Source organism: Sciurus carolinensis, chromosome 1, assembly GCF_902686445.1.
Source record: "Sciurus carolinensis chromosome 1, mSciCar1.2, whole genome shotgun sequence".
In the NCBI taxonomy this organism is placed as follows: Eukaryota; Metazoa; Chordata; class Mammalia; order Rodentia; family Sciuridae; genus Sciurus; species Sciurus carolinensis.
This window is the reverse complement of record NC_062213.1, coordinates 447,741-475,147: the sequence shown is the minus strand read 5'-3', so window position 1 is coordinate 475,147 and position 27,407 is coordinate 447,741. Positions and strand designations below refer to the sequence as shown.

Sequence of the window (27,407 nt, the reverse complement as noted above, 5' to 3'; positions counted from 1 at the left end):
GGTCACACCTCAGTGAGCTCAGCTCCTCCCTGAAGTAAGAACGCATTGATTCCAGCTTCTGGGTGGTGACCTTGCCCGCTCTATGACACGGTGCCCAGCGGCCCCCATTCTGCTGGCTCCCTTCAGGGACCTGAGTCCTGTGGGGAACTCATCTATCTCAGTGCTCCCAACTCTCTGGAATTTCGCCCCGCTGAAATGACACCACCGCGGACGCCTTTCCTTTCTGCAGGGAGGCGCCGAACTCAGCTCTCCTCGCGGAGTGATACTCGGCGCCACTCTTCTCTGCGGTCAGCTCCCGCCCAGGCAGCAGCTTGGCTGTGACTCGCCCCCTGCTCCAGCCAAGGCCTTGGTCGGGGGCTCTCTTACCAGCTCTGGGTCACACCGACTACTGAGGACCAACACCCCAGGGCTACTCTCCTCTCCCAAGAGGAAGAAGGGATGCACCTCCATCAGGCGCTAACACGTTTAGGTTTGAAGTGGCTCGAGTCTCGTACCTTGGTTTCATTTACAGCCAGATACTACTAGAAATGACTCTGATATAAGCTCAGATATAAGGCCTATACCCTTAAAAACTGAGCAAATAATTCTGAACGAACATTTAATCATGAATGAACCAAATTATCACAGGCAATGGATACTGGACTCTCTTGAACCAGGAGTTAACAACAACAACAACACACACACACACAACAAACAAACAACCGGAGTACAGGAATGACTATTAGAGCTAGTAAAAGAGTCTGAGAATTTTGTTCTCAAGTATGCGCTGCCGGGTGTAGTGGTGCACCATGGGAGGCTGAGGCCCCAAGCAGCTCAGCAAGACCCTGTCTCACAATACAAAATAAAATGGTCTGAGGATGCAGCTCAGGGAGTGAGTACCCCTGGGTTCAACTCTTGGGACCAACAAAACAAAACAAAACAAAACAAAACAAAACAAAACAAAACAACATGCACCAAGGAATCGTCTTTTTAGCAATATTTTCTTGCTTGGGCCCTAACAGGTCCCAGAGATCCAGAATTTCTGTCATGCGGAGTATGTAGGTCATGAGGACAGGTTTGAGGAAATACCCATTTTTTAGTTGCATTTTTACTAAAGTGTCAGGATATTCCTTCTGGTCTTGAATAAGTTAAAGCACCAGATAAAAGTTTTCAGAATTTACATCACTTATCATGAATGAATCTTTAGACTTCTCTTCATACACACAGGTATTTCCACACTTAGAATTTTCAGCGATGTCATGTGATACTTGATGACAATCTATTGTATATCACTTTATGCACACAGCACTTCTGTGTTTCAAAAGAATACTGAAAACAATCCATGGTTCTAAGTGTCACAGCTAACTGGTTCACTCTTTGGGAAAGGCATACCACCCCCTAAGAGAAAGAGCCTCACTGGGAATGTAAGGGAATCTTTCGGGACAATCCTTTGCTTTAACTTCCTTTAGTTACTTCTTTCAAACGAACTGTCCAATGTTGAAGAAACGAGGAATCATGGCTGCCTTTACCCAGACCTCACGATGATTGCATGGTCATCCTTTGACACGACTTCAGGCGCTGAGGAAACGAGGCACACGTTCTGCAGCTTTTCCACAGGAGGAAAAGGCCCCTGCTTCTCCCGGCAAAGGTCTTGTGGCTCTGAACCCTGAGGGAGCCGCTGCCCCAGGCTCACAGCTTCCCATGCACCTTCTGGTGCTGGATCAGGTGGCCGTGCTGGTTGAAGGCACGCCCACACTGCCCACACTCGTAGGGCTTCTCCCCTGTGTGGATGCGCTGGTGCTGGATGAGCACCGAGTACTGGCTGAAGGCCTTCCCGCAGCTGCTGCACTCGTAGGGCTTCTCGCCGGTGTGGGTCCGCAGGTGCACGATCAGGGTGGCCTTCAGGCTGAAGGCCTTGCTGCACTCGGTGCACTGGAAGGGCTTCTCCCCAGTGTGGATCCGCTCGTGCTGAATGAGAGAGCGGCGTGCGCTGAAGGCGTGCCCACACTCGCCGCACACGTAGGGCTTCTCCCCGGTGTGCACCCTCTGGTGCTGGATCAGGTGGGAGTGCTGCACGAAGGCCTTGCCGCACTCGTAGCAAGCGTAAGGCTTCTCCTCCGAGTGGATCCGCTCGTGGTTCATGAGGGTGGAGCGGTGGCTGAAGGCCTTGCCGCACTCGCCGCACTCGTAGGGCTTTTCCCCCGTGTGCACGTTGTGGTGCTGAATGAGGACCGAGCGGTCGCTGAAGGCCTTCCCGCACTCGCTGCAGGTGTAGGGCTTCTCTCCGGTGTGCACCCGCTGGTGCTGCAGCAGCGTCCTCTTCACGCTGAAGGTCTTCCCGCACTCGCTGCAGCGGTGAGGCTTCTCCCCGGTGTGCACCCTCTGGTGGCTGCGCAGCACGGTGCTGTGGTTGAAGGCCTTCCCACACAGTGGGCACACGTAGGGCCTCTCCCCCGTGTGGATCCGCTGGTGCTGGATGAGGTGCGAGAGCTGGGTGAAGGCCTTCCGACACTCCGCACATTCGTGAGGCTTCTCTCCCGTGTGGATCTTGTGGTGCTGAGCAAGGTCCGAGCTCACTCGGAAGGCTTTTCCACACTCGTTACACTCATAGGGTTTCTCGCCAGTGTGGATCCTCCTGTGCTTACTGAGGACTGAGCTCTGGCTGAAGGCCTTCCCACATACGCCGCACACGTAGGGCTTCTCGCCTGTGTGGATCCGCTGGTGCTGAAGGAGATGGGAGCTCCTCCCGAAGCACTTCCCACACTCGATGCACATGTAAGGCCTCTCTCCACCGGGTGCCTCGCTGGGATTCAGGACCCGAGGCTCGCGGGGACTGACAGGGCTTGGACGCAGGCAGAAGCTCCGCTCTGGGTCAGGAGGTTCTTGAGTGGTGCTCCCTGGCGATGCTTTCCCCAGATGCACAGTAACAGCATCTGAGATTAATGGCTTTAGGGGCCAATCTGTATTTTGGTTCTCTTCCTTTGTTTTCCATTCTGAAACAGCAAATCCAAAATGACAATGTCAACACTTCTCAAAACTGCACAATGCGGGGCTGGGGAGACAGCTCAGTCGGTAGAGTGCTCCTGGGTTCGATCCCCAGCACCCGAAAAAAAAAAAAAACCCAAACTAAAACAAAACAAAACAAAACGAAAAAAAAACTGCACAATGCAACCCTGAGGCTGGCTTTCTGGTGAAGGTCACTTCTCTGCTGGAGAAATTGCAAGATTACATTTCCACAGGCCCCAGCCTGGCTGACAGTGGACCTTGAGTGAGGTTGGCAATCCTGCAGAGTGCCGTGGGCACCTCAGTGAGGCATGACCTGGTGCTGCCCGGACCCTGCCTCCCTGCAGGGGGTGCCACTTTGGGCCAACCAACCTGCTCCGCTACACTTTCTTGGGCAGAGCTATCCTACCAACAATGAAGACGCTCCACTGCCAACCAGGCTGGGTCAGCTCAGCCAGACCTCTCTTCTGGACAGTGCTCTAAGAGCAAGCCCTCCTGCAGCTGCCAGGCATTCGGGACTCAGGTCACTCTTCCAATTCCTTGTCTTCCTCCTTTCCTGCACCAGCATCCAGACCACTCCCCACAGTTCCCTGCTGAAACTCCAGCTGACTGTCCTCTCACCACCCCCTCACCTGGGTACTCACCAGACCTAACTCTGTGGAGTCATGTGGCTACACGGACAACTCTAGCTGCATGTTCCTGAATTCATTTGATCATCTTTACTTTATGCTGTGAAATACGCTGCTTTGCTATCATCACGACTGTTTTTCCTGGAGGAAGAAGGCTGGAAAGAGCCTCACTTGCATCCCAACAACTGGAAGATGCCAGATCACCTACAAAACCCCTTCTTTTCCTGAACCCATGAGAGCTGAGGGTACATGTCAGTTGACCAGCTGAGGATCTGAGACAGGTGCCCCATGGAAAGAAGACCCTGGGACATGTGCACTACCCTGCCCTGTAGAGAAGAGGTGAGATGGGGCCATCACACAGGTGGGCAAGGAGAATGCTTCAGTGAGCTGCTGGAGAACCCCAGGGACCACGATGCAGGGCTTTACTCCATGGTCCCCGTGGTTCTGCTCCATGGTCCCTTAAGGTTCTTGTCTATAGATCCCCCCAAGGCACTCATGAGAAAGTCTCCCAGGGGGTTCAGGACTGGAGGAGGGAAGGGTGCACACCTGCCTGACCCTTCTTCATGGAGCAAGCCAGAAGTCACAGGGAGCAAAGGAAACCTGTCTACCTAGAGTACTGGTAATCGTCACTGTGGCTGGGAGAAGAGAAAAGAAAAACAGGGTAGGAGATGATCATGGTCTCCCACAGCTAGGCACAGGGAGGGTCATGAAGGTCTTGCCCAAGACCCAAAGACCCAGCACCTGCAGACTGAAGGTGGGACAGGTGAGCACAGTCCCCTTGTTCCCCACCCCTGAGGTGAGCAAGCCCTGGGTGACAGGTAACAGAGGCTATGACTAGGATGGGGCAAGAGCAGAGGGACCCTCTCTGGGGTGCTGGTGTCTATGGAAGACTGATGGCCCCTACCCTGTGCTCCAGGAAATGCCAGAGGAGCTGCACTCTGGTGGCACATGCAAAGTAATCACGACAACAAAATTCACACCTAGTCTGCTCCTGGTTGGACTGACCAGCTTACACACTGGCTGCCCAGCAGGAGAGCCCACATTTCCACACATGTTGGCATTCAGTAAAAAATCGTGGGATACCCAGAAAGAAAAAAAGAACACAAAAAACAACAAAAGTTAAAGCAATTTTAAAAACTGACTTAGAGATAACCATATGGATTATGGTTGGATTAACATGCACGACCAGATGGGGAATTTCAGCAGAGGGATTAAAAACTAAGAAAGAGCTGAGTGTGATGGCACACACCTGCAATCCCAGCTATGGTGGCTGAGGCAGGAAAATTGTGAGTTTAAGGCCAGCCTGGGCAACTCAGTGAGACACTGTTGCAAAATAAAAAATAAAAAGGGTTGGGGCTGGGAGCAGTGATGCATCAGGAGTAATCCTAATAGCTTGGGAGCCCCAGGAAGGAGGATTGCAAGTTCAAAGCCAGCCTCAGCAATTTAGCAAGATCCTGTCTCAAAATTAAAAAAAAATAAAAAGGGCTGGGTATGTGCTTCAGTGGCTAAGTATCCCTGGGTTCAATCGCCAGTACCAAAAAATTTTATTCAGATAGAAGATATATGCCTGATAAAAGCTTGGACTTACGAAAAGAAATGAAGATTTCTAGAGATGGTTAAAATGATAGCCATTTTAAAAACAGGTGAATATAAAAGACTGAGAACAGTCCTATATCATTCCAAAAGAAACTCAGAACACTAAAGAATAAAACATGCTAATATCACAGAGTTTAGAGGGAAGGAATACGGAAGTTCTTAGGGACTATTTATGTTCCCATGTGATAGTACTGGGAGATGATCCCAGCTGGATCCAGGCAGGAGGGGGCCCTTGCCAGGGAATTGGTGCTTTTACAAGACACCACAGCTTGTGCTCTCTGCACACTGCTGGAAGGTGGCTGTCTGCAGCCAGCTGGCCCCTCACCAGAAATGACCAAATTGGCTGGTACCCAGATCCTGGACTTCCCAGCCTTTGAACTGTGAGGAATTGCTGATGGTTAAGCTATTCCATCTATAGTGTTTTGAAATGGCCTGAGTGGACCAAGGCAGAAGTACACTGCTGCAAGATTCTTACATGTAAAGTGGTAAACACCTTTTGAGGTCAGACAATGACTGGAGATATTGTTGTCCCTTCGCATCTGTGAACAGCCCCCACACCAACATCAGAGATGTTAATCCCCTTCTATAAAATGGGATAGGATTTGTATATAATCTGTCCACCTCCTCCTGTATTCTTTAAATCATCTCTGGAGGGCTTGCAATACCTTCTACAATGTACTATATAAACTGTTCTTACACTGTGTTGCTTAGGGATTAATGAGAAGGAATAAAGTTTGTACATGTACAACAGAGAAGCTATTTTTTTCCAAATATTTTCAGTATGCAGTTGGCTAAATCTGTTGATGCAAAACCCACAGATGCCAAGGACCCATTCTATTATAAACTGCAAAGCAACCACTAAGCATCTTTTTTTAAAAAAAGAGATTAAATAAGCAAATAGCAAATATAAAATTATTCAATAATCATAAAACTCCTCAACATCAAAGCAGGCATAAAAGTAGGATAAAAAGCAAAGAGCAGATGGAACCATCAGAAAACAGTCAAAAAGGAAGATTTGAATTCAAGGGTGTCAACAATTATATTCAAGGTGAATGGTCCAATGGAGTACCAGAATCTCAATGAGGATTTCTCATGAGAACTGGATTTAATTCTTACAGAGTTACTATGGCTGGAATAAAGGCTTTCAGACAGCAGGTGTTGAAGAGTGATGGCAGAAGCTACCAGGTAGCAGCAGGCCCAGGGACAAGCTCACGGGATCCAGAGCTAAGCAGAAAAACCTCCCAGAGGCAGTGATGACCTAGCAGCTCCTTCCTTGGGAAGGGCCCTGGCCCACACCCTTCAGATTCTGCATTGTACCTGTTGCTGCCAACCAGACCACACTCCTGGGAGGAAACCACCATCATCCCTGTTTAGAGGTGGGGCTTGGGTGAGGCGTGAGCAGGCATCTGGATGCAGGCTACCCTTCCGCGACCACTGCGTGCACCTCCAGGGTGGCACACTCCCACGTACTGCTGGAACTTGAAAGGTAAAGCAGGCCATGGAAATTCCACAGCAGTGGCTTCTAAGATCAAAAGAACTCCTTCTAGAACCAGACATGGAATTTTTGAAGGCTGCCTCTGACTAGGGCAAAGTGGTGGCACAATCAGCTCACATTTGTTTTTCCAGTTTCCACTCCTGGTCCACCTGTGGACTACCTTTCCACCACCTGCCTCCATCTCTGGGTCTGGGTCAGGACATCATCCCTGGTGTCCTTCAACGCTTCAACCAGTCTGGCTATCCCAACTGCCATGTCCCCCTGTTCCACTTGAGCATGCACAGGCCCTCAAGACATCCTGCAAATGCCCTCTCTCCACGCAGCTCTCCTTATCTCCTTCCCCAAACCTGAGAGACGGCTTATCTGTAAGCCCAGGACGTTGTGCTGGTACCATTTAATGGCAATTCCACTTAAAGCAAATAGACACAAAGAACAGCTTTCAAATTACAAGTATAAGGACTTTGGAAAAGCTCTAATATTAATAACTGATGGATGGACAGATAAAATATGGAGCCACACAATGAAGCATCAGAAACACTATATGGAGGAACCATGGAGGTTGCCAAGTAACAAGCAGGCATGAAAAAACACATGTTGTTTTATTTATGTGAAATGTCCAGAATCAGACTGAAAGGAGAGGACAGGGCTGGCTAGATCCGAGAGGAGCAAGCAGAAGGTCTAAGGTTTCTCCTGGGGGTGATAAAGTTTTCCAAAGTAGATTGTGGTGATGGCCATATACTCGGAACATACCAGAAACCATTTAATTATATACTTTGAGTGAATTGTATGGCATATGAATTAAATCTTAATTTTTTTTTTTTATTTTTCAAATGTAGGGTTTCACACATGCTAGGCATGTGCTCTACCTCTGGACTATATCCCTGGCCTACAACTGCTGGGTGTGGTGGCACCTGCTTGTAATCTTGGTGACGCAGGAGGCTGAGGTGGAAGGATCAGTTGGGCTCATGAGTTTGAAACCAGACTGAGCAACACAGCGAGCCCCATCTCAACAAAACAAAAAGGTTAATAACAAAATGAACACAAAACACCCCCACATACCCACAATCTACTTAAGAAAGAGAATGTTGACACTTTTTTGAACACCTTCCGTGTCCTTCTGTACCATGAACCCTATTTCCTGATCCTTAAAGGCAACTGATATCCCAATATTAACTTCTTGCTTTTATAATATTGTCTTCTGGAATGTCTTTTCATGCGATTAACAGTGTTTTTCAAAGTGAAGATGTTCTAATAACAAGGGTTTTTTTTTTTTTTTTTTTTTTTTTTTTGTACTGGGGATTGAACCCAGGGGCACTTTACCATTGAGCCACATCCCCAGCCCTTTTTAAATTTTGAGACAAAGTCTTGCTAATTTGCTTAGGGTTTCAAGTTGCTGAGGCTGGCCTTGAATGTGATCTTCCTGCCTCAGCCTCAAAAAATTCTTAGTTTGGAAATAACATTAATTTTTAAAATAATTGTGCTTTTGGTGACTTAATAAATCTTTGCCTAACCAAGAGTTAAAAATGATTTTATTCTATGGTTTCTTCAAATTTTAGAGTTTTAGATTTAATGTTTAGCTCTATGAACCATTTTGGGTTAATTCTTATGGTACAAGGTTATGAATAAAAAATTTATTATTATTTTTGGCATGTGGATATCCAACAGGATTTATTGAAAAGAATATCCTTTCTCCACTGACCTGCCTTTTGCTCCTGTGTAAAAAAATATTTTTCTGACTGTGCTAATCTATTTCAGCATTCTCTGTTCTGACCCACTGCTTGCAATGTTCTGTTTTGTGGCCAATACTATACTGTCTTCATTGGCATAGCTTTATAATAAATCCTGGAGTTAGGTACTGCACATCCCCCAAGTTTTTACAAAGCTGTTGATGCTTCAAGATACGTAGCATTTCCATGTGAATTTTGGAATCAATGTGTACCCAAAATCCTTCTGTAATTTTGACTTATCTTGCACTGGATCTAAACATCAAATTGGGGATGATATCTTAACAAATCTTTTGATTTATGAATGTGATACATTTTAAACTTACTTTATCTCGGCAATATTTTGGGGCTCTCACTGTGGTCTCCCAACACTTCTGGTCAGACTTATTCCTACGTATTTTCTGTTTTTTTTTTTTTTAATAATTATTTTATATATATTTATATATTATATATATATATTTTTTACTTTTTTATTGTAAACAAATGGGATACTTGTTTCTCTGTTTGTACATGGAGTAAAGGCATACCATTTGTGTAATCATAAATTTACATAGGGTAATGTTGTTTGATTCGTTATTTTTTCCCTTCCCCCACCCTTTTTCCCTCTATGCAGTCCTTCCTTCCTCCATTCTTGCCCCCCTCCCAACCCTAACCCTAACCCTAACCCCTCCCACCCCCCCATTAGTATTTTCTGTTTTATGATGCTGTTGTTTTAATTTCAAGATGGCCTGTTCACTGTGGGCGTGGATGAAAGTGATTGATTTTTGTGTGTCCGGCACATCTGCAAGGCTCGCTCACTCTACTGACCACTGTGTGTGTTTCATAGGACTTTCCATGTAGACTGTCACAGGGTTGCCATACAGGCCACTTTGCTCTTTCCTCTACAGCCTGGCTGCCAGCTGCCATCTTCCCCTGTGTGCTGGCAGAACTTCCAGGACACTGCTGGACAGACACAGTCCGTCTTCCACCAGTGAGCCTGACCGCAGGCGTGGATACTTCTCAGATGTCTCTGAAGAAGCTGAGGACTGGCCTTTCCATGCCTCCTTTGCTGAACTTTGGTCAGGAATGGGTGTTGGACTTTGTGAAATGCTTTTCTTTCCATAGTTGATATGTTCCTATGTAGTTCTTATTAATTCTATTAATATTGTGAATTACGATTTTTTAAAAAATAAGGTTTTTAGTTCAGAATCAATCTAAATTGACAGAGTTGTGAAGTCATAGAGAATTGCCTATGTCCCTCACCCAGTCTCCCCCACTGCTACATCTTACATTTCCCAGGTACTTTTGTCACAACTGGGAAAGCAACATTAGTCTAGCACTATTAATCATACCTCAGACTTTATTTGGATTTCAGTGTTTTTAAGTACCAACTGTATTTAGCTATAATGTCTCTTCAGTCTCCTCTGTGATGGTCTTTCATTCTTCCCTTATCAGCTCTGTATTTTCTAGAATGCCCCTCATTTTCTGTCTCTCATATGCTGTTCTTTGGATAGAAGTTACTGAGTCTAGTCTACCCTGGAGAGGGGCCACCTACCCATCTATATTACATCTTCCTTGGAATTCTATAAAATCACTTCTTCCCCCTAGGGTATTTATTATGCAATAAATGTATTCATCAGTATGAACTTGCATATTTTATACTTTTGACTAATAATCTAACATGTCATTTATTTATTTATTTGTTTGTTTGTTTGTTTTTGTACCAGGGGTTGAACTCACAGGCACTCTACCACTGAGCTACATTCTTAGCCCTTTTTAAATTTAAACTGTTGGGCTGGGGATATAGCTCAGTTGGTTGAGTGCTTGCCTCCCAAGCACAAGGCCCTGGGTTCAAATCCCCGGTACCGAAAAAAAAAAAAAAAAAACTAAACTAAACTGTCTGGGCTGGGGTTGTAGCTCAGTGGTAGAATACTTGCCTACCATGTGTGAGGCACTGGGTTTGATTCTTAGTGCCACATAAAAATAAAATGAAGGTAAATAACTAAAAAATAAATAAATAAAATTAAAAAAATTTGAATGGTTTCAAAATTAAATTTTTCAAACAGTCTCATCAAGTTGCCAAGGCTGGCTTTGAATCTGTGATCCTCCCGCCTCAGCCTCTCAAGTTGCTAGGATTGTAGTCCCAGCTACTCAGGAAGCTGAGGCGGGAGGATCACTAGAGCCTAGGTGATCAAGATTAGCCTAACGCAACATGGCAAAAGCCTGTCCCAAAACAAAAACAAGATCACACCCGTCATCCCAGTTACTCAGGAGGTGGAGGCTGAAGAATTGCAAGTTCAAGTCCAGCCTGGACATGCAGCTGTCTTAAAAAAAAATTCAATTGTTACAGTTTTAGACTTAACAACTTTTAACTTTTCCAACACAGGTCATAAAAGACCCAAGTACTGCACTAGCGGCATATCACAAATTTTGATATGTTTTCATTTTTATTCAGTTAAAATTTTTCTTTTAATTTGACCTTTACCTTGAGTTATTTAGAAGTATGTTACTTAATTTCCAAATATTTTTGGGTTTTTCATAGATCATTCTGATACAGATTTCTAACTTAATTCTATTTTAGGTCAGTGAAGATACTTGGTGTGATGACTTAAATTTCATAGGACTTTGTTTTTAGCTCACCCTATTTTCTATCTTAGTAAATGTGCAGTTGGAAAGGGTATGTTTTCTGCAGTTGTGGGCTGGCCTTTCAGCGACTGTCATCACCAGGCTGCTGAGGTCTTGTCCAACTGCACTAGACTCTGGTCATCTTCCTACGGATCCTGTTCACTTTTCAAGAGAAGGGGGTTGAAATCTCTAATGGCAAATGTGGCTTGTCAATTTTTCCTTGCAGTTTCATCAGTTTTTGTTTCATGGATTTTGTTTTGTATATATTACTGTTATGTCCTCTTGATTAGTTACTCTCTTTACAAAGCCTTTTTTTTTTTTTTCTTTATCATTATTAGTTTTCTTTGTTCTGGAGTCTTTTTTTTTTTTTTTTTTTTTGGTACTGCGGATTGAATTCGGGGACACTTGACCACTGAGCCACATGCCCAGCCCTATTTTGTATTTTATTTAGAGACAGGATTTCACATTGCTTAGTGCCTTGCCATTGCTGAGGCTGGCTTTGAACTTGCAATCCTCCTGCCTCAGCCTCCCAAGTCGCTGGGATTATAGGCGTGCATTGCCACATCCGGCTCATTCTGAAATCTTTGATGTCAAAAGTCATTCAGCTTTCTTTTCATTAGTGCTAGGGATTGAACGCAGGGTCTCATGCACACTACTAGATACACTCCAGTCAATCTTTCTTCACTTCTAACTTACCTGAGGTGTATTTTCCTTACAAGCAGCAGGCAGCTTGGTCTTTCCTTCCTTCCCCTCACCCAGGTTGACACTCTCACTTTTTGAGTGTTTACACCATGTGATCATTCACATGGTTTAGTTAAGCACATCGTTGTTGTGGCCTTGCTCCCTGTTCCTTATTCTATTTTAACTAACTATTTTAGTTCTCAGCTATGTTGCCCAGGCTAGCCTTCAACTTCTGGGCTCAAGTGATCCTCCCACCTGTCTCCTGACTACAGGCCTGCACCACCTTCCCTGGTTCATAACTCCTTTTAAATTTCTTAGCATTCTTAGGGTTCCTGGTGCACATCTTTAACTCACCAGTCGCTTTCCAGCAGCACATTCCACCTAAGACCTTACGACTCTCTACTGACATGTGCTCCCTTCCAGTCTGTTATGTTGCACAGATTTTACTTCTGCATGTTATAAACTCCAAAACATACTGTTTTTGGGTAAGCAGTCACTTTTTGAAAGGGATCAAATTAGAATAAAACATCCTGTTTGCCCACAGTTACCACTGCAGGGCCCTTGGCTCCAGTGTGTTGATAGGCATTTCTGCCTCATGAGTAGATCTTTTAACATTCCATGTAGTCCAGGTCCTCTGATGATACACTCTTTTATTTATGCCCTGACTTTTTTAAAGGTATTTTTCCTGGAAATAAAATTCCAGCTGGTGTTTTTCCCCTTCAGGTCTTTAAAGGCATTCTACTGTCTTCTCACTTGTTTCTAACAAGAAAGTAGTTGCCATTCTTACTCCTCTGTGTGCAACCTATTTTCCTCTGGCTGCTTTAAAATCTTCCTCTATCACGGGTTTTGAATAATTTGATTATGATGTGGTTTAATGTAATTTTCTTCTTCATGTTTATTGTGCCCAGGGCTCACTGGGCTTCTTGGACCTGTGGGTGTACAGCTTTCATTGAATCTGAAAAAATTTCAAACATTATCTCTTCAAAGACTTTTTCTGATCCTCTCGGCCCTACATTGTTGGTTCCAGTTGACACATACGTCAGGCCACTCCTGGCTGTCCCACAGCTCACTGGCCTTTTTTTTTTTTTTTTAATCTTCTGTCCTTTTAGATAAAGTCTACTGCTTGTCTCCAGGTCCCCTATGCAATGTCTAATGTGCCACTGATTCCAACCAGGAAATTTTTCATCTCATCATTTCACCTCCAGAATTTAAAATCTGGCCTGTTGTAATATCCTCCATGCCTCTACTTAATAGGTTCAATACTTCCTCTAGTTCCTTCAACATAGGATATATATATTAATTTTGTTTCAATGCCCTGGTCCTCTATTATCTGTGTCATTTCTGGTCAGCTTCACTCGACCAATTTTTCAGTTATATTTCCTTGCTTTTCTGCATGTCTAATTATTTTTGACTAAATGCTAAACATCATGAATTACCTTGCTTGCAGCTGAGTATTTCTGTACTTCTATAAATATTATTGACCTTTATTCCATTACGTGGTTACATTACTTGGATAGAATATTCTTTTGGGGCTTGCATTTATAAGCTTTGTTAGGTGAGACCAGATACTGCTGGGAGCTGTTTTCCCCCACAACTGAGGCAAGACCTTCCTTAGTACTCTAATGCCCTATAAACTGTTTTTGCACTGTGGTTGGGAACATGTAGTATTCCCAGCCTTAGGTGAACACTGGGCACTGTATTAGTTTGTTACAGCTTATGACAAATTACCAGAAAATTAGCAGCTTAAAACAAGCCCATTTACCAACCTACAATTGGTAGGTTGGTAAATTGGTAGGTTGGTAGTAGGTCAGATTCTACATGGCATGGCTGGGTTCTCTGCTCAGGGTATCACTGGGCTGAAACAAAGCACTGGCCAGTCTCAGTTCTTGTGTGGAGGCTTAGGGGATAAATCTATTTCCAAGTTCATTCTTTTTGTTGGCAAAATTTGGCTCCTTGCAGCTTGTGGCCCAAGATGACTCCTTATTGTCTATGTCACAGGTATTCAGTGTCACAAGGTACCTTCCATCTCAAGACAGTAATGGGCATTTCATGCTTTTGATCTCTGACCTCTACTTCCAGATTTAAAAGACTTTTCTTCCTTCCTTCCTCTCTTTCCCCCTCTTTTTTGTGGTACTGGGAATCGAACCCAGGACTCTACCACTGACCTATATTCCCCCTATTTTTTATTTTGAAATAGAGGTTTGTAGGGCTGGGGATGTAGCTCAGTGGAAGAGTGTTTACCTAGCATGTGAAAGGCCCTGGGTTCAATCTCCAGCACAAAGGAAAAACAACAACAACAACAAATGAACAAAAACAAAGATAGGGTCTTCCTACATTGCTCAGGCTGGCCTTAAATTTGTGATCCTCCTGCCAGATGTGGGGGCACACACCTATAAGCCCAGTAGCTCAGGAAGCTGAAGCAGGAAGACTGCAAGTTCAAAACCAGTCTAAGCAATTTAACAAGGCTCTGAGCAACTTAGTGAGACCTTGTCTCTAGGTAAAATATAAAAAAGGGCTGGTGGTGTGGCTCAGTGGGAAAGCACCACTGGGTTCAATCCCCAGTACCAAACAAAAACAAGAACAGAACCTTGTGACCCTCCTGCTTTAGCTTCCAGAGCCACTGTGTCTGTCAAGCTCTACATTCTTTTTTGGTACTGGGGATTGAACTCAGGGATGCTTAACCACTGAGCCTCATCCCCAGCTCTTTTTACTTTAAGAAAGAGCTTTTTATAATTCCATGGTGCACGGTCTTCTGCAACTTGCCTTCTGTTCTCAAAATTATGCTTCTGAGATGCATCAAAAATTTTTCTGGTAGCAGTTATTCAATCATTTTCACTGTGGTATATTTCATTATATTAAAATGCCAGTTTTTCTATTCTACGGTTAATGGACATTTGGGTGATTTTTAGTCCTTTTCATCATGAAGCATGCTTCTACAAAGATTCCTGTTTCCTGGTACTTATTATGCATGCAGGGGTGGGAGTGAGGAACATAAGGATTCTTCATACTTTCAATTCCATTAGATAATGCCAAACTCGTGGGAGCAGTTGCACACACTTGTAATCCCAGTGGCTCAGGAGGCTGAGGCAGAAGGATCTCAAATTCAAGGGCAGCCTCAGCAACTTATTGAGGCCCTAAGCAACTTAGTGAGACTCTGTTTAAAAAAAAAAAAAAAAAAAAAAAAATTTAAAAAAAGCGTTGAGAATGCGGTTCAGTGGTTAAGCACCCCTGGGTTCAATCCCTGGTACAACAAAACAAAACAAAACAAAACAAAAAAACACCACAGCCAGGAGTCTCTGTGTTTCTCCTTTGCTGGCAAAGCAATAAAACATTTTTCCTTTTTCTAAAAACAAACGAATGAACAAAGAAAATGCCACGCTGTTTTCCAAGGTGGCTGCGTGGACTGACAGGTCCAGGATCTGCTCTCATCCTCACACACCTGCTGCTGCCACAGCTTCCCATGGCTCCTTTCTGAATCCCATGGTTCCGTTCTGAAGGCGCAACATGGTGGATAGAAATGGCTTCAGTTTCCATTTTATGAGGGCTCGTGAGGCTGAACATGTTCTCCAATCTGCATGTTCTCCTCTGGAGTTCCTTCTCTCTCAGGAACTTGTTCAAGTGTTGTTTCCACTTTTCTTATTGGGTATTTCTATGTCTTTTTATTTCCTTCAGAGCAATTTGTGTAAGTGTGCACCTACTTATAAACTGAAACTGAGGATTTAATAGGATCTTCATTTAATAAAAAAAAAATCAAAATTCAGTCATTGATTTTTTTTTTTTTTTTTTGTATCAGTGATTGAACAACCACTGAAGTAAATCCCAGCCCTTTGTCTTTTTTATTTTGAGACAGGGTCTTGCTAAGTTGCTGAGGCTGGCTTTGAACTTGTGATCCTCCTGCTTCAGCCTCCTGAAGCCACTACAGTAAATAAGATTTTTTTTTTTTTTGCAGTACTGGGGATTGAACTCAGGCTCTTGTGCTTGCAAGGCAAGCACTCTACCAGCTGAGGTATCTCCCCAGCCCAGTAAGTAAGATTTTTAATGAATCTTATTTTTTAAAAAGTTATGCTATACGTTCCTTAAACTGACAGGCTAGTTTTAGTCCCCCCCCCCCCCCACAAGGCCCATCTTCACAGAAAAAAGCCTGTAGGCCATAGAAAGAATCATTTGCATTGACAGTATCACTATTATATTATTTGTTTTCCTGAATGGATGGTTTCTGCTGCCAGAGCAACAAGATGAGCAAGATGACTTTCATAGTAAATTAACTGCAGGGAAGTCATTCAATCATCTATGGCTTAAAAGCATCACGTAACTTCTTGTGAGACACACTCAAGCTGCTGTGAAGGCTGGTGACAGTGGTCCCTGCCCTGTACCTTGCGCAGAGCCAACTACACCCCCTTTTAGAATGGTGTTTTTAGTTGTGGTTTTAAGTATAGAGCAGGAAAGTATGTTTTCAGTGTGACAAAATATAAAGGGGGAAAAAGAGATTCCACTGAAACAAGTAACGCTTGATTAGGAGAAACCTTTCCTTGTGTGTGAGTTGTTTAACAAACTGCACAGCACCCTGGGGAATCTCGTCACATTCTGGTGACACATGAGCATTAACACCCCAGGAATTGCACTGAATTAAAAAGATCAGAAATACACTTACCCCATGGACAAGATAAGCTGTCCTGCACACTGACTGCAGTGCGGTCACATTTGAGGTTGTCTGTAAAAGGAACAGGGAGTTGAGCTGACAACATTACTTCAAAAAAGGAAAGTGTTCCTACTGCTGTTACAAGTGAAAACCAGCAGGGGCACAAGGCTTCTGTTGTCTATGCCCATCGTTATCTAGAACTGACTCAGTCCCATCTTCTTCTCTGTCCTGGGCCAGAGGCAGAGTGACCAGGTGCTTTTGTGCTCTTGGAAAATCTTAGTTTTTCAGTCATGAAACTCAAACGTTGCTCAGAAAGGGTAGAAGGTCTCCATCAGGCAAGAGCATAGGCACCTCCATGTTCAACAGGTCTGGTTTGGCAATGGATGCAAAACATTCTATGTTTTTCTGCCTCCCATGGGTGTGGTTACCAGACAGTGTGAAATTGTGAGCAAAGCTCAGGCCCTAGCCTGTAGTCCCAGCTACTTGGAAGGCAAAGCAAAGGACTGCTTGGGCCCAGGAGTTCAAGACCAGCCTGGACAACATAGGGAGAACCTGTCTCAAGAAGTAAGTTCTGTGCAAGATTTCCATGATATAATATTGTGCCCTCTAGTTCTCAGTTACTGGAAAATCATGCTCCTGTGAAGGCGTTACGCCCACTGCTCCTCTGAGCATGTCTGGTTTTGAAGGCTTCTAAGAGGCAGATTGTCTGGAACACTGGGCCCCTGCCCACACTTTCTTTAAAAACAAGGAGCAATTTTCAAGGGGAAAATAGCCACACTTGAGATGCTGAAGCTGACCAACCAGCCTGAGCCAACCTTCCTGCCTCAAGAGGGGTACATCCTGGCAGGACATGCTGACTGCAGTTTTCACAAGACTCAGATGCCATCTTTCAGTCAGAGGTTCGTCACCTACCTAACTGTGAACACAGCCTTTGGGTCTGGACCTGTCTCCATCTATAATCTATGTTTTTCTTCCTTCCTTCCTTCCTTCTTTCCTTCCTCCCTCCCTCCCTTCCTTCCTTTCGTTATTTTTTTTTTTTTCCCAGCAGCAACTATTTTATTTTATTTTATTTATTTATTTATTTTTTTGCGGTGCTGGGGATTGAACCCAGGGCCTTGTGCTTGCAAGGCAAACACTCTACCAACTGAGCTATCTCCCTAGCCCCTCCTTTCGTTATTCATTCCGGTGCTGGAGATAGAACCCAGGAGTGCTCTAATATATATCCACAGTCCTTTTTTATTTAGAGACAGGGTCGCGCTAAATTGCTCAGAATGGCCTCAAACTTGCGATCCTTTTGCCTCAGCTCTCGAGTTGCTGGGATCACAGGCCTGGGCCATCAAACCTGACTCCATTTTCTCTTAAAGGTCTTACATATCTTTTGTTAGATTAATTCCAGGATACATTAATTTCTGATGCTATTATAAATATTTTTGTCTTAAAAATTATGCTTTTGTTTGTTGCTCATGAATAGAAATACAAATGATTTTATATCTAGTAATACTGTTAAGTTTCTCTTATGAATTCTAATCTATCTTTTTCTAACTTGGAAATTGTATTAACTTCAAATGACACTTTTCTTTTTCCTTTCTAATTATTAAAGTTTTGTTGTTTTATTCTGCTTCATTTCACATGGAACATGGGAGTGGGGTCTTTTGTCTGGCACCTGAGCTCTAACAGCAAGTTCAGTCCTTCACCATTTAGGATACTTTGCTCTTTTCTAAAGCAATCAGGTAATCCTCAAAGCCTGAAAGTCCTATTAGGATGAACCAGCCTTGGTGAACCAGTTTTTGTCTCTCTGAGCAGGGACAAAAATTCACCCATGGCCTGCTCTTGCCTCTGCCTGGCTCATCCCTGCTGCACGCTCTGTATCACCAGGTCTAGATTCACCACTATACCTACTTCCTGCCATGGACCACTGTCTGGCGGTCCCTGGTGTGAGGCCTGACAGCCCATTATAACCCACAGGCCCAGCCTTCAGTGAAGGAAGGGCCAGCTCCCCTCACTTACCTGAGTAGCCGTTCCATAGGCCCTGGCTCTCCTTGGCCCCCTGCCCATCCAGGACCCATGGGTCTTCCCCTCTTTCCAGTTGGGAGATGACATTGGGCTTGGATCCTGGAAGTCCTGCACAAGGGGAGGGAAGCCCTATTTATACAACATCTACCCAAACACACCCCCACCCCACCTATGCCACCTTTGGGGACATGAGGATGGACAGGACTGACCTCCTGCTGCAGCTGAACACTCTCAGAGCTTGCTCCGAGCCCCCACCAATCTTGCACACAGTCCCACAGACGAGGTGTGTTGGTGGCCTTACCCAGTGAGACCACGTTTCCATAGGTCTCCATCATCACGTTTCGGTAGAGGCCCCTCTGTGCAGGGCCCAAGCGGTCCCATTCCTCCTGAGAGAGGAGCACGGCCACATCCTCAAAGGTTACCTTGGCCTGGAACAACAGGGGTTCTTGGAGTAAGACCAAATCCTGATGTCTAGGATGGGGTTGTGGGTGCATGCCCCAGGCAGCTGAGTGTGAGGCCCCGTGAGCCAGGGTAAAGTTGACAGGAAGAAGCCATAAGCTCAGGGGATGCAGTGACACTCAGGGTGCCACAGGGTCCCTAGGCATGGAAGGAACCATAGGGGCTTTGGCCAGGGACACTACACAGGCCTTAGGGACAACTTACCTGGGGTTCTGTTGGCAGTGGCAGGAGCTTGGCAGTTGCCATCACCTTGTTTCTTGGGGCCTCTGAGGATGACAGAAATCGGAGGCTCCTGTGGGTCTGTGGGAGGGGCCAGGCCTTGCCCCAACTTCCTTCGGGGAGTCCCAGGGGTTTCTGGATCTCATGCAGTGAGTGACGAGCATGCAGAGGTGACACCCAAGGAACTGCACCCACCACGGGCCTGCTGTTCCCTCTCACCAGTCCTCCGTGCCAGCACTCTGATCCACAGCACAGGAGTCTGTCCAGGCTCTTTGGCTATGGGTCCAGAAGATCCCAGTTAGCAAGTGCCAAGCGTCTCTGAGTTTCAGATACAGGGGACCTGCTGCCCACTAAGGGCTCAGGGTCCTGGGCCTTCATTACCCAAGCCCCTGGAGTCCTCATGGTCACACCTATGCAGGGGAGCCAGTGAGGACTCTGGACTGTACCCGCAATACTGTTGAGCCAGAGGATGCCAGCTCACCAGGGCCCTGCATGTTCTACACCCAAGGTACACTGGTCATGTGCAAGTATTAGGCCAGGCTGCCTCCTCAAGTACCCTCCCAAAAAGGAGGGGTTCAGCCACTAGTGTGAAACTAGGTGGTCTTGCTCAAGGTTCACAGTACTATGGAGACTCCAACCCATAGATCCTTAGTCACTCCTAAACATCCTCTGGTGATCCTCATGCTCCGATAAGGCAGGGGCTCTCAACCTGTGGCTCGGCCAGGGTATAGGCAGTAGAAGTATGAGCAGTGGTTGTTCTGGGTGAACTGAGTCCAGAGTGACCCAGGGATCTAGTCTGAGACCTCACCATCACGTGAGGAGAAGCCTGAGGCTGGGTCGGTGCTGGGGATGCAATAGGACAAAGTAAATAGAAGTGTCCAACTCATCCCAGTGGCTAGGGAAAGCTGGGACTGAGAGGTCTCCTGACATGGCTGGTCTGACAGAGGACAGGTGGTCTTCTGGAGCATTGAGGGGGGTCTGTGAAGTGACTCAGAGCCCAGCCTGTGAGCAAAGGCAGAGCATACACCAGAAATGTTGTATAAGAGCACAATCAACAGTGCCCCACACCTGTGATCCCAGCCACTCAGGGGCTGAAGCAGGAGGACTGCATATTTGAGGCCAGCCTCACCAACTTAGGGAGACCCTGTCTCTAAATAAAATAAAAAGGGCTGGAGATGTAGCTCAGTGGTAGAGTACCTCTGTACCAATCCTCAGTACCAAAAACCCAAAACCAAAACCAAAAAAAAAAAAAAAAAAACCCATACAATCAATCATCTCAAGCATCTGTAGTGGGCTCAGCTGGCACCATGACAAACATGTCTCTTCAAGACACCGGGTAGGAGTCATGGGCTATCATTCCCCATTGTCTTTATGAATGTCCAATACACATACATCTCTGAATAGACAATCATCAGGAAGACCCACAATAAACTAACAGCTCCTGCCTGAGGCACAGGACAGGGAGACAGTTGGAGAGATAGGCTGACTTCCAGTCTCCCCATTCTGAGGTTCTCCAAATGCTCAAGTTTCTGTGGGTGCAACTATAATGCAATTCTACCTAAAACTACAAAAGGAGTCTTTTCATGAAACTGCCTTAGAATTCACATGAACAGATGCTAGAGAACAGAAGAATAGAATTCAAAAGAGTGGGCAGCACGTATGTGGTGGGCACCCAAGTGGCCAGGTATCAGAGCCAGTGATGGGAAGATGCTGCAGTCAAACCAGAGAATGGCCTACAAGGGACAGATGGAGCCAAACACAGGCATAAGTTGGATTTAAAAGGTGAAAAGCATGGGTGTGGTGGTACACCCCTGTAATCCCAGAGGCTTGAGAGGCTGAGGCAGGAGGATCACAAGTTCAAAGCCAGACTCAGCAATTTAGTGAGGCCCTGTCTCAAAATAAAACATAAAAGCACTGGGGTTGTAGCTCGGTCATTAAGGACCCCTGGGTTCAATTCCTGGTACCAAAAAAACCAGAACAAAAAAACAAACAAAAAAAAGAAAAAGAAAATGACAAGCAGTAAATTTCAGTTCAGTGGGAATGAATGCATGGTTAATTTAGTAACTTGCCTGTCTCCAGATGGATACTTGATAACCAGTTGTGAATTAGGTAAAGATTGAGTGTGATCATAAACCAGCCTCACTGCTCTGCCTCCCACCCTTTGGCTCACCTTCCTGACACCTGCCTGTCCTCAAGTAGTAGTAGCATGCCTTGTCTCCTGTCATACCTGCTGTTTCCATGACATCCTGCACCAGCAGAGATCTGCATCTCTCGTCATTTAACTATCCTCCCAGGGAACACACCCTGGTCCAGCCACCACCCATGGAGCAGACCCTCCCCAAGTAGTCTCCAATCCTTTCCTCTTCTCAGGGGAGCAGTTGTCACAGTCATAGCCTCTGCCATCCTGAACAGCCCTGGTCGGTGTCTCCTTTGATCTCCATGTGGCCAAGTCCTTGTCTACTGTTGGCAGCAGGGACACAACTGGTCTCCTGGGCACCACGCTCAGTTGGGCCTTCTCAGATGTGTCCCTTCGAGAGAACATGATAAGAGTGATGTGCCACGTCTGTTTTCCACCATTCCAGCACATGACATGGTTCTGTTGGAACAGAGGATGTTGCACGGCTATCACCCTCCTGGAAATCATAGACATGGCATACTCCTATGTGTGATTGCTTTTCTTGGACTACTGTTAATAATCACAAGTCTCTTTGACTTTGAGAAACAGCATATAATCCCCAGGGAAATTCTACTGTATTGGAATACAAAATAAAATGTAATGGATCTCTGTTATGTGAAATCGGAAGAGATATGCCCCCTAATATAAGTAATGGAATATTCATGGATAAGCAAGACAAGCAGCTTTATCAGCACCGCAAATAACAACTCCAGCCGTTCCTCATGTGGCTCCAGTTATACAAAAACAAAAACCCATGGTCCCCACAGTACAGGGACCTCCAAATGTTGCATACAGAATAAAAGGAAAACCACCTGGCCACCACCGACTGATCCTCCTCTCCCTTATACAGGTGTATATAATGAAGGACAGTGGATAGTTAGAAGAAACAGTAGATGGGTTAATGCTCAAACACTTGGGTTTATGGAAAGGCTAGGACGTTCTGGTCCTGGATGGTGCTTAAGACAAAAGAGCAAAAAAGAGCTCTCATTAGACAGATTAATAGCTGGTTCAGAAAGTGCTGTCTTTACCTGCCTTTAGGTAATAAAAATGATATAGATTAACCACAGATATGATTTCTACCTTCTTATGTCTAACACCTTAAAGGTCAAAATATAATTTTAGTCTACTATTAACCAGGGAATAATTAGCATAAGGAACTAGTATTGCCTAAAGGCTGATTTCTTTTGTTAATAATTATAGAATGTACTCATAAGCAAAAATATTGTTAAAATAGTTAACTATGAGATAATTTTGAAACTCCTCTCTGTAACTATGATACAATCTTAATGTCTGAAAACTTCCTGCTTCTGCAAATCATTTCCTTAGATGAAAATCTCAAGTGTGTTTTTTGAGCTAAGTATATTACAGTATATTAATGCTCAATGATTTTGAATAAATGAAATTCAGCCTAGAACACTTGGTGTCTCTGTCTGCTGCTTCTCCACCATGCTGATGCCTCCCCATCCACCTAGGACCCCCAACCACAGCTAAGGCTGGACCCTGGCAGTGATGTGTCCAAATTGGTAGCTTTCCTGTACACCACTTGGTCTGCATGAGAATGTGGCCTTCAGTGAAAGCCCAGATTTGCTTTCCTGGAAACCTGGCAGAAGGCACAAGTCATTCACATGTAGCCCTGACTACAACTGGGTGAGGGTCCAATGATGGACAACAAAGGAACCACATCCGGGGCCCCCAAGCAGGTCTCCAGGTCTGTGAGCCTGACACAGGAGATGCTGCTTGTGTGCCAATACCAAGGGGGAGCCACAGTGCCACTGACCCAGAGTGCAGTACTCACCAGCTTGTATCCTGGCGTGGTCTATAAACCTACACAGCCTCCTCTCCTCTTCATTCTCTCACAGCAATTCCTATTCTACCATCCATACTCATCCTGACCACACTTGTGACCACCTTTTGGATGTCTCATGGCTCTCCTACATCTGTCTATCCTCTCCATCTGCCTTCCTAGGGAAATACCCCGATTGTCCTCTGCTCAGAAGTCCTTCCAGTCCCCAGTTCAACTCCCAGGAAGCTGTTCTGACTTTATGACCTTCTTCAGGGAGCTGTAGCCCTTTCCCCCCTCGGAGGGCAATGTCCCACTCAGCTCTCACACCATCTCTTCCTGTTTCACCAGCAAGCCAGAGGGAGGCCCAGCAGAGTAGTCCATGGTCTGCCCCTATGATCATGGCCAGGCAGGATTCCAAGCACAGGAACTAAGAAGGGACACCCATGGCATGAAAAGCACAGACTGTGAGGTTTGCATAGACACACATATGTTTGTTTTATAAGCTAAGCCTAGCAATCAGTGATTCCTTTTGGAATTCCTGAAGGTCTTGATGTGACAGAGCAGCATGCACCTGTCCTTCCAGAGGACCCTATTTACAGAGGCAGGGTGGGACAGAAACATTCCCAGTCTCTTGGATTGGGGTAAGGGAACAGGATCTCCCCCAGAGCCACTACTCTCCCTTTCTCACTCCCTGGGCTTCTTGCAACAGTTTCTTTCATCTCCATGCCCTGGCCCTGCAAGATGAAGGCACCTTCTGATGAGGCAGATTCCTAGTCACCTGTGAGTGCAAAGTAAAACACTGCTAAGCACAATTCCTGCAACCTTCCCAGAAAACACCATCAGAGTGATGTATCCAAACTGGTAGCTTTCCTATACACCAGTGGTCAAAGAAATGAAGGAAAATGCCAGATTCTATTGACAAATACCAACGACAAACAAGCTTAAATTTTAGAAGTGTGTAGATTCAGGCCTGATGCAGTGGTGCATGCCTCTAATCCCAGTGACTTGGGAGGCTCAGGCAGGAGGATGGCAAGTTCCAGGTGAGACTCAGTAACTTAGTGAGACCTTGTCTCAAACTAAAAAATAAACAGGCTGGGGATGTGGTTCAGTGATAGGATGTCCGTGGGTTCAATCCCTAGTACCACCAAAACCCCAAAAGTGCAGAATTCGTATGAAGAAAACTACAAAACCTCACAAACAACAAACGACAATCGGAAAGACACATATACCAGGTCTCAAAAATAAGGACAGAACATAAATTGCAGTGGTGTTACTTTATGAACTGCACTCACAACTGACAAGCTTCTTCCGGGGGTGAAGGTAGTGTGGCAGGGTTCACCAGCTGGGGGTGGAGTGAGCCCTGTCACAGGGTCATAGTGACAAGAGCCACAAGGGCCTCAGGAGAATGGGCAGCTCAGGAACAGAGTAGAGCAGGTGTTTAAGTGTGGTGAGGAGACAAACTGCTGGAGGAAGGACAATTCACTAAAGGTGCTAGGATGACGGGTTGAATATTTTGGGAAAAATTAAAAATTTCATAACACTCAACAACCAACCATGAAGTAAAAACAAAGAGATTTTAAACAGAAAAAAATCACATCATCTACTGAAAAGCTAATGAATCCATTAGAGTAATGATTAAGAGTTAAAATTGTACAACTACATCAAGAAAGAGTTTGAAGAAGCATAAAGAAAAAATTTTTTTTAAATTTTCTGCAGGAAGGGCCTTTTTAAGCAAAATATCAAAGCATAAAGGAATTTTTTTTTTTAATTTTCTGCAGGAAGGGCCTTTTTAAGCAAAATATCAATGCAGAAAGCTTGGGGTGCAGAGACCAACAGACAGGTGGCTTGTAAACCAAACCTGTGTGCACCTCAAAGTCACCAGAAACTACAGAAATGGCCCAAAACGCAGGGAAGAATTTGGTACATGACAAAGGTGGTTTTTTAAATCAATGCAAAAATACATTATTCAATAGTTGGTGGACAGTGTTAGTAACGCTTGATTTACAGGGAAAAAAAAATGAAGCTAGATTCCAAGCTCACTCACACCTAAAATTAAAAAAAACAAAAACAAAAAAAAACAAAAAAATCAAAACAACTGGACTCCACATTTTACTAGTACCAGAGGAAAAACAAGAGATTATTTAAAAAATAATCTTGAGTGGTAGAGTGCTGGCCTAGCATATGTCATGCACTGGGTTCGATCTGCAGCACCACAAAAAGATAAAGGTACTGTGTCCATCTACAATTAAATCATCATCATCATCATCATCATCATCATCATCTTGGAATAGGAAAAGGCCTTTAAAACATGGTACCAAGCCCAAAAACCTTAAAGATATGTGACCGTTACAAACTTAACCTCTTCTACCTCAAAAACCACACCACCACCGTCATCACTAAAACCAGAACAAAATATCTTAATTCTAGTTAAAAGACACTCGGGGTGAGTTTTCAACATGTAAGAAAATACGAACTGGCAAATCACAAACGAAATACAAATGGCTAAAAAACAAATGAAGCCATTTCAACCTCAACCTCACCAATTACCGAGAATGGGTATTCAAAGTCCCCACGGCAAAAACGCAGGAACAGGCCCCCACACGGCGAGAACATGGTTTGCAACGCTCTGACCTGCCGGAACCCCTCTTCTCGGATCACCTCGAGAAGCCCCGGTGCGCCACGCCAACGCAAGGGACCTGCGGGCCAGTTCCCAACTGCGGCCAACTGCGGGAGCAGGAAGCACCCACCCTGCAGGCGAGCCAGTGGAGCTTCCGAGCTCCGCTCCTAGTTAGCAATAGAAAAAGGCGTGGGCTCGAAGGCCGGCAGACGTCACTGCACCGAATACTCGGGAAGGGTAGGTACGAAACTCTCCAATGCCACCTCTACGTCTTGGCAGGGTGCTGGGAAGAGAATTATTTTTCCAATGTGCTGCGTAAAGAAATTATTGCATTTCATTTTCTATTACAAAATTTAAATGCCAATAATGAAGTGTTTTGTTACCAAAAAAATCCGTCTCATCCACTAATAGAGGGCTCTTACAAAGTAACAGATCGGGTTAAATAAAAGAGTGGGGGGTGAGACATTCGGGAAGAAGCGCCTGGGGCTCGTCCTCGCAGCCACCGGCAGGCGTCTCGCCCAGGCCTGCGGCGCTCGGGTGCGGCGCGGCGCTGCGCGCGGTCGCTCAGTCGCACCCTTAACCGAGAAACCTCGGGCTTCCAGCCCGGAGCGGGGGCGGCGCCTGCGGCCCAGCTAGTCGGAAGGTTGAGGCGGGAGGAAGCTTGGACTCAGGAATTCGAGGCAACCCCGCGAGACCCGGTCCCCGCAAACATACAAACACCCGCTTCGTTTCTGAGTTTTGGGACGCCCCCGCCGCTCCCGGACTCGGACTGGGGCTGCTGAGGCGCAAGGCCCCGGGCGGAGGGGTTCCGAGGGTGAGGGGCCGGGAGGGAGGGGGCCCCGGGAAGGGTGGGGAAGAGGGGCCCGGAGGGTCGGAGGGAGGGGTGGGGGAGGGGCGTGGCGAGCCGGGGGCCGGGCGGGGGGAGGGCGCGGCCTCGGTCCGTGAGCGCTACCGCGCGCCCGTGGGAGCGGGGCCAGCACCGATGTGAGGACTCCCAGTTCAGGCGTCCACGGGGAAGAGGGTCCTACCAGGCACCGACCTGCGGCCCCACTCACCGTCCCCGAGCCCTTGCGCGACCACCGGTCGCCCGCAGCGCCCTCAGACAAAGGGGCCGTGCCGCCCCGTCTGCGCAGCCGCCAATCCTGGGCTTCTCATCCCCCTTGGTCCCCGCCCCCTTCCCCAGGGCCACCAATCGTGGAGCGCGACGCCTGGCTGTGCGCTCGCTGGCCCCGCCTCTCCCGGCCCCGCCCTCCGAGGACCGCGGGGCGGGGCTCCGGAGCCGCCCAGGCCCCGGGTGCTCTGAGAGGCCGCTTGGCGCTGCGGCCCAGCCGGCCCGCGCTAACTTCCGGGAGTTCGCGGCTCGCGGGCCGGACTCGCGCCCTCGGGCCGCTCCCGCCGCTTCAGCCGCCCTCGTGCCCGCCCCGAGCCTTGCCCTGGCGGTCCCCGCAGCCGGGAAGCTTTTCCTCTGGCCCTTCCTGGCCGGCTTGTCGCAGCGCGCGGAAGTCGTCTAGCGGGGCCCGAGTGGGGAATCCCCGCCGGTCCGGGCCGGTGGGTCGCGGCCTCCCGCACCCCCGGCCTGTGCAGCTGACGCCGCGGGCTTCCCGGCGTGTGGGCCCCGGAGGCTGCGCTCCTGAGGCGCCGGAACACCGGCGCCGATGGCCGCGGCGGGAGTGGGCTCTCGCGCCTCTGCCCCACCCGGGGCAGATTCCGCCGTGGCCTGCTGGCCGGGCGGAGGCCGCAGGAAGGGCGCAGGAAGCCATTGCCTCCCGCACTGCAGCGCAGAGGCCCAG

At 46.5% G+C, this 27,407-nt stretch overlaps 1 protein-coding gene across 9 annotated transcripts; it reads right to left on the bottom strand.

The window, feature by feature from the left end:
* Positions 1–584: 584 nt before the first annotated feature.
* On the bottom strand, positions 585–26,763 carry Znf250 (zinc finger protein 250). Of its 9 annotated transcripts, none has more exons than XM_047567622.1 (7): positions 26,673–26,755; positions 19,261–19,317; positions 19,027–19,088; positions 18,665–18,791; positions 18,358–18,471; positions 16,363–16,422; positions 585–2,972 (listed from the first exon to the last, which is right to left on the bottom strand). In XM_047567622.1, the coding sequence occupies exons 3-7, from the start codon at positions 19,066–19,068 to the stop codon at positions 1,669–1,671; spliced, it is 1,647 nt and encodes a 548-aa protein (XP_047423578.1). In that variant the 5' UTR covers positions 19,069–19,088; positions 19,261–19,317; positions 26,673–26,755; the 3' UTR covers positions 585–1,668. The 9 variants fall into 9 exon arrangements, with proteins under 9 accessions (XP_047423578.1, XP_047423582.1, XP_047423536.1 ...); XM_047567626.1 differs by having other exon boundaries at positions 26,657–26,710; XM_047567580.1 differs by adding an exon at positions 21,269–21,569 and having other exon boundaries at positions 19,027–19,317; positions 26,673–26,708.
* Positions 26,764–27,407: the final 644 nt, after the last annotated feature.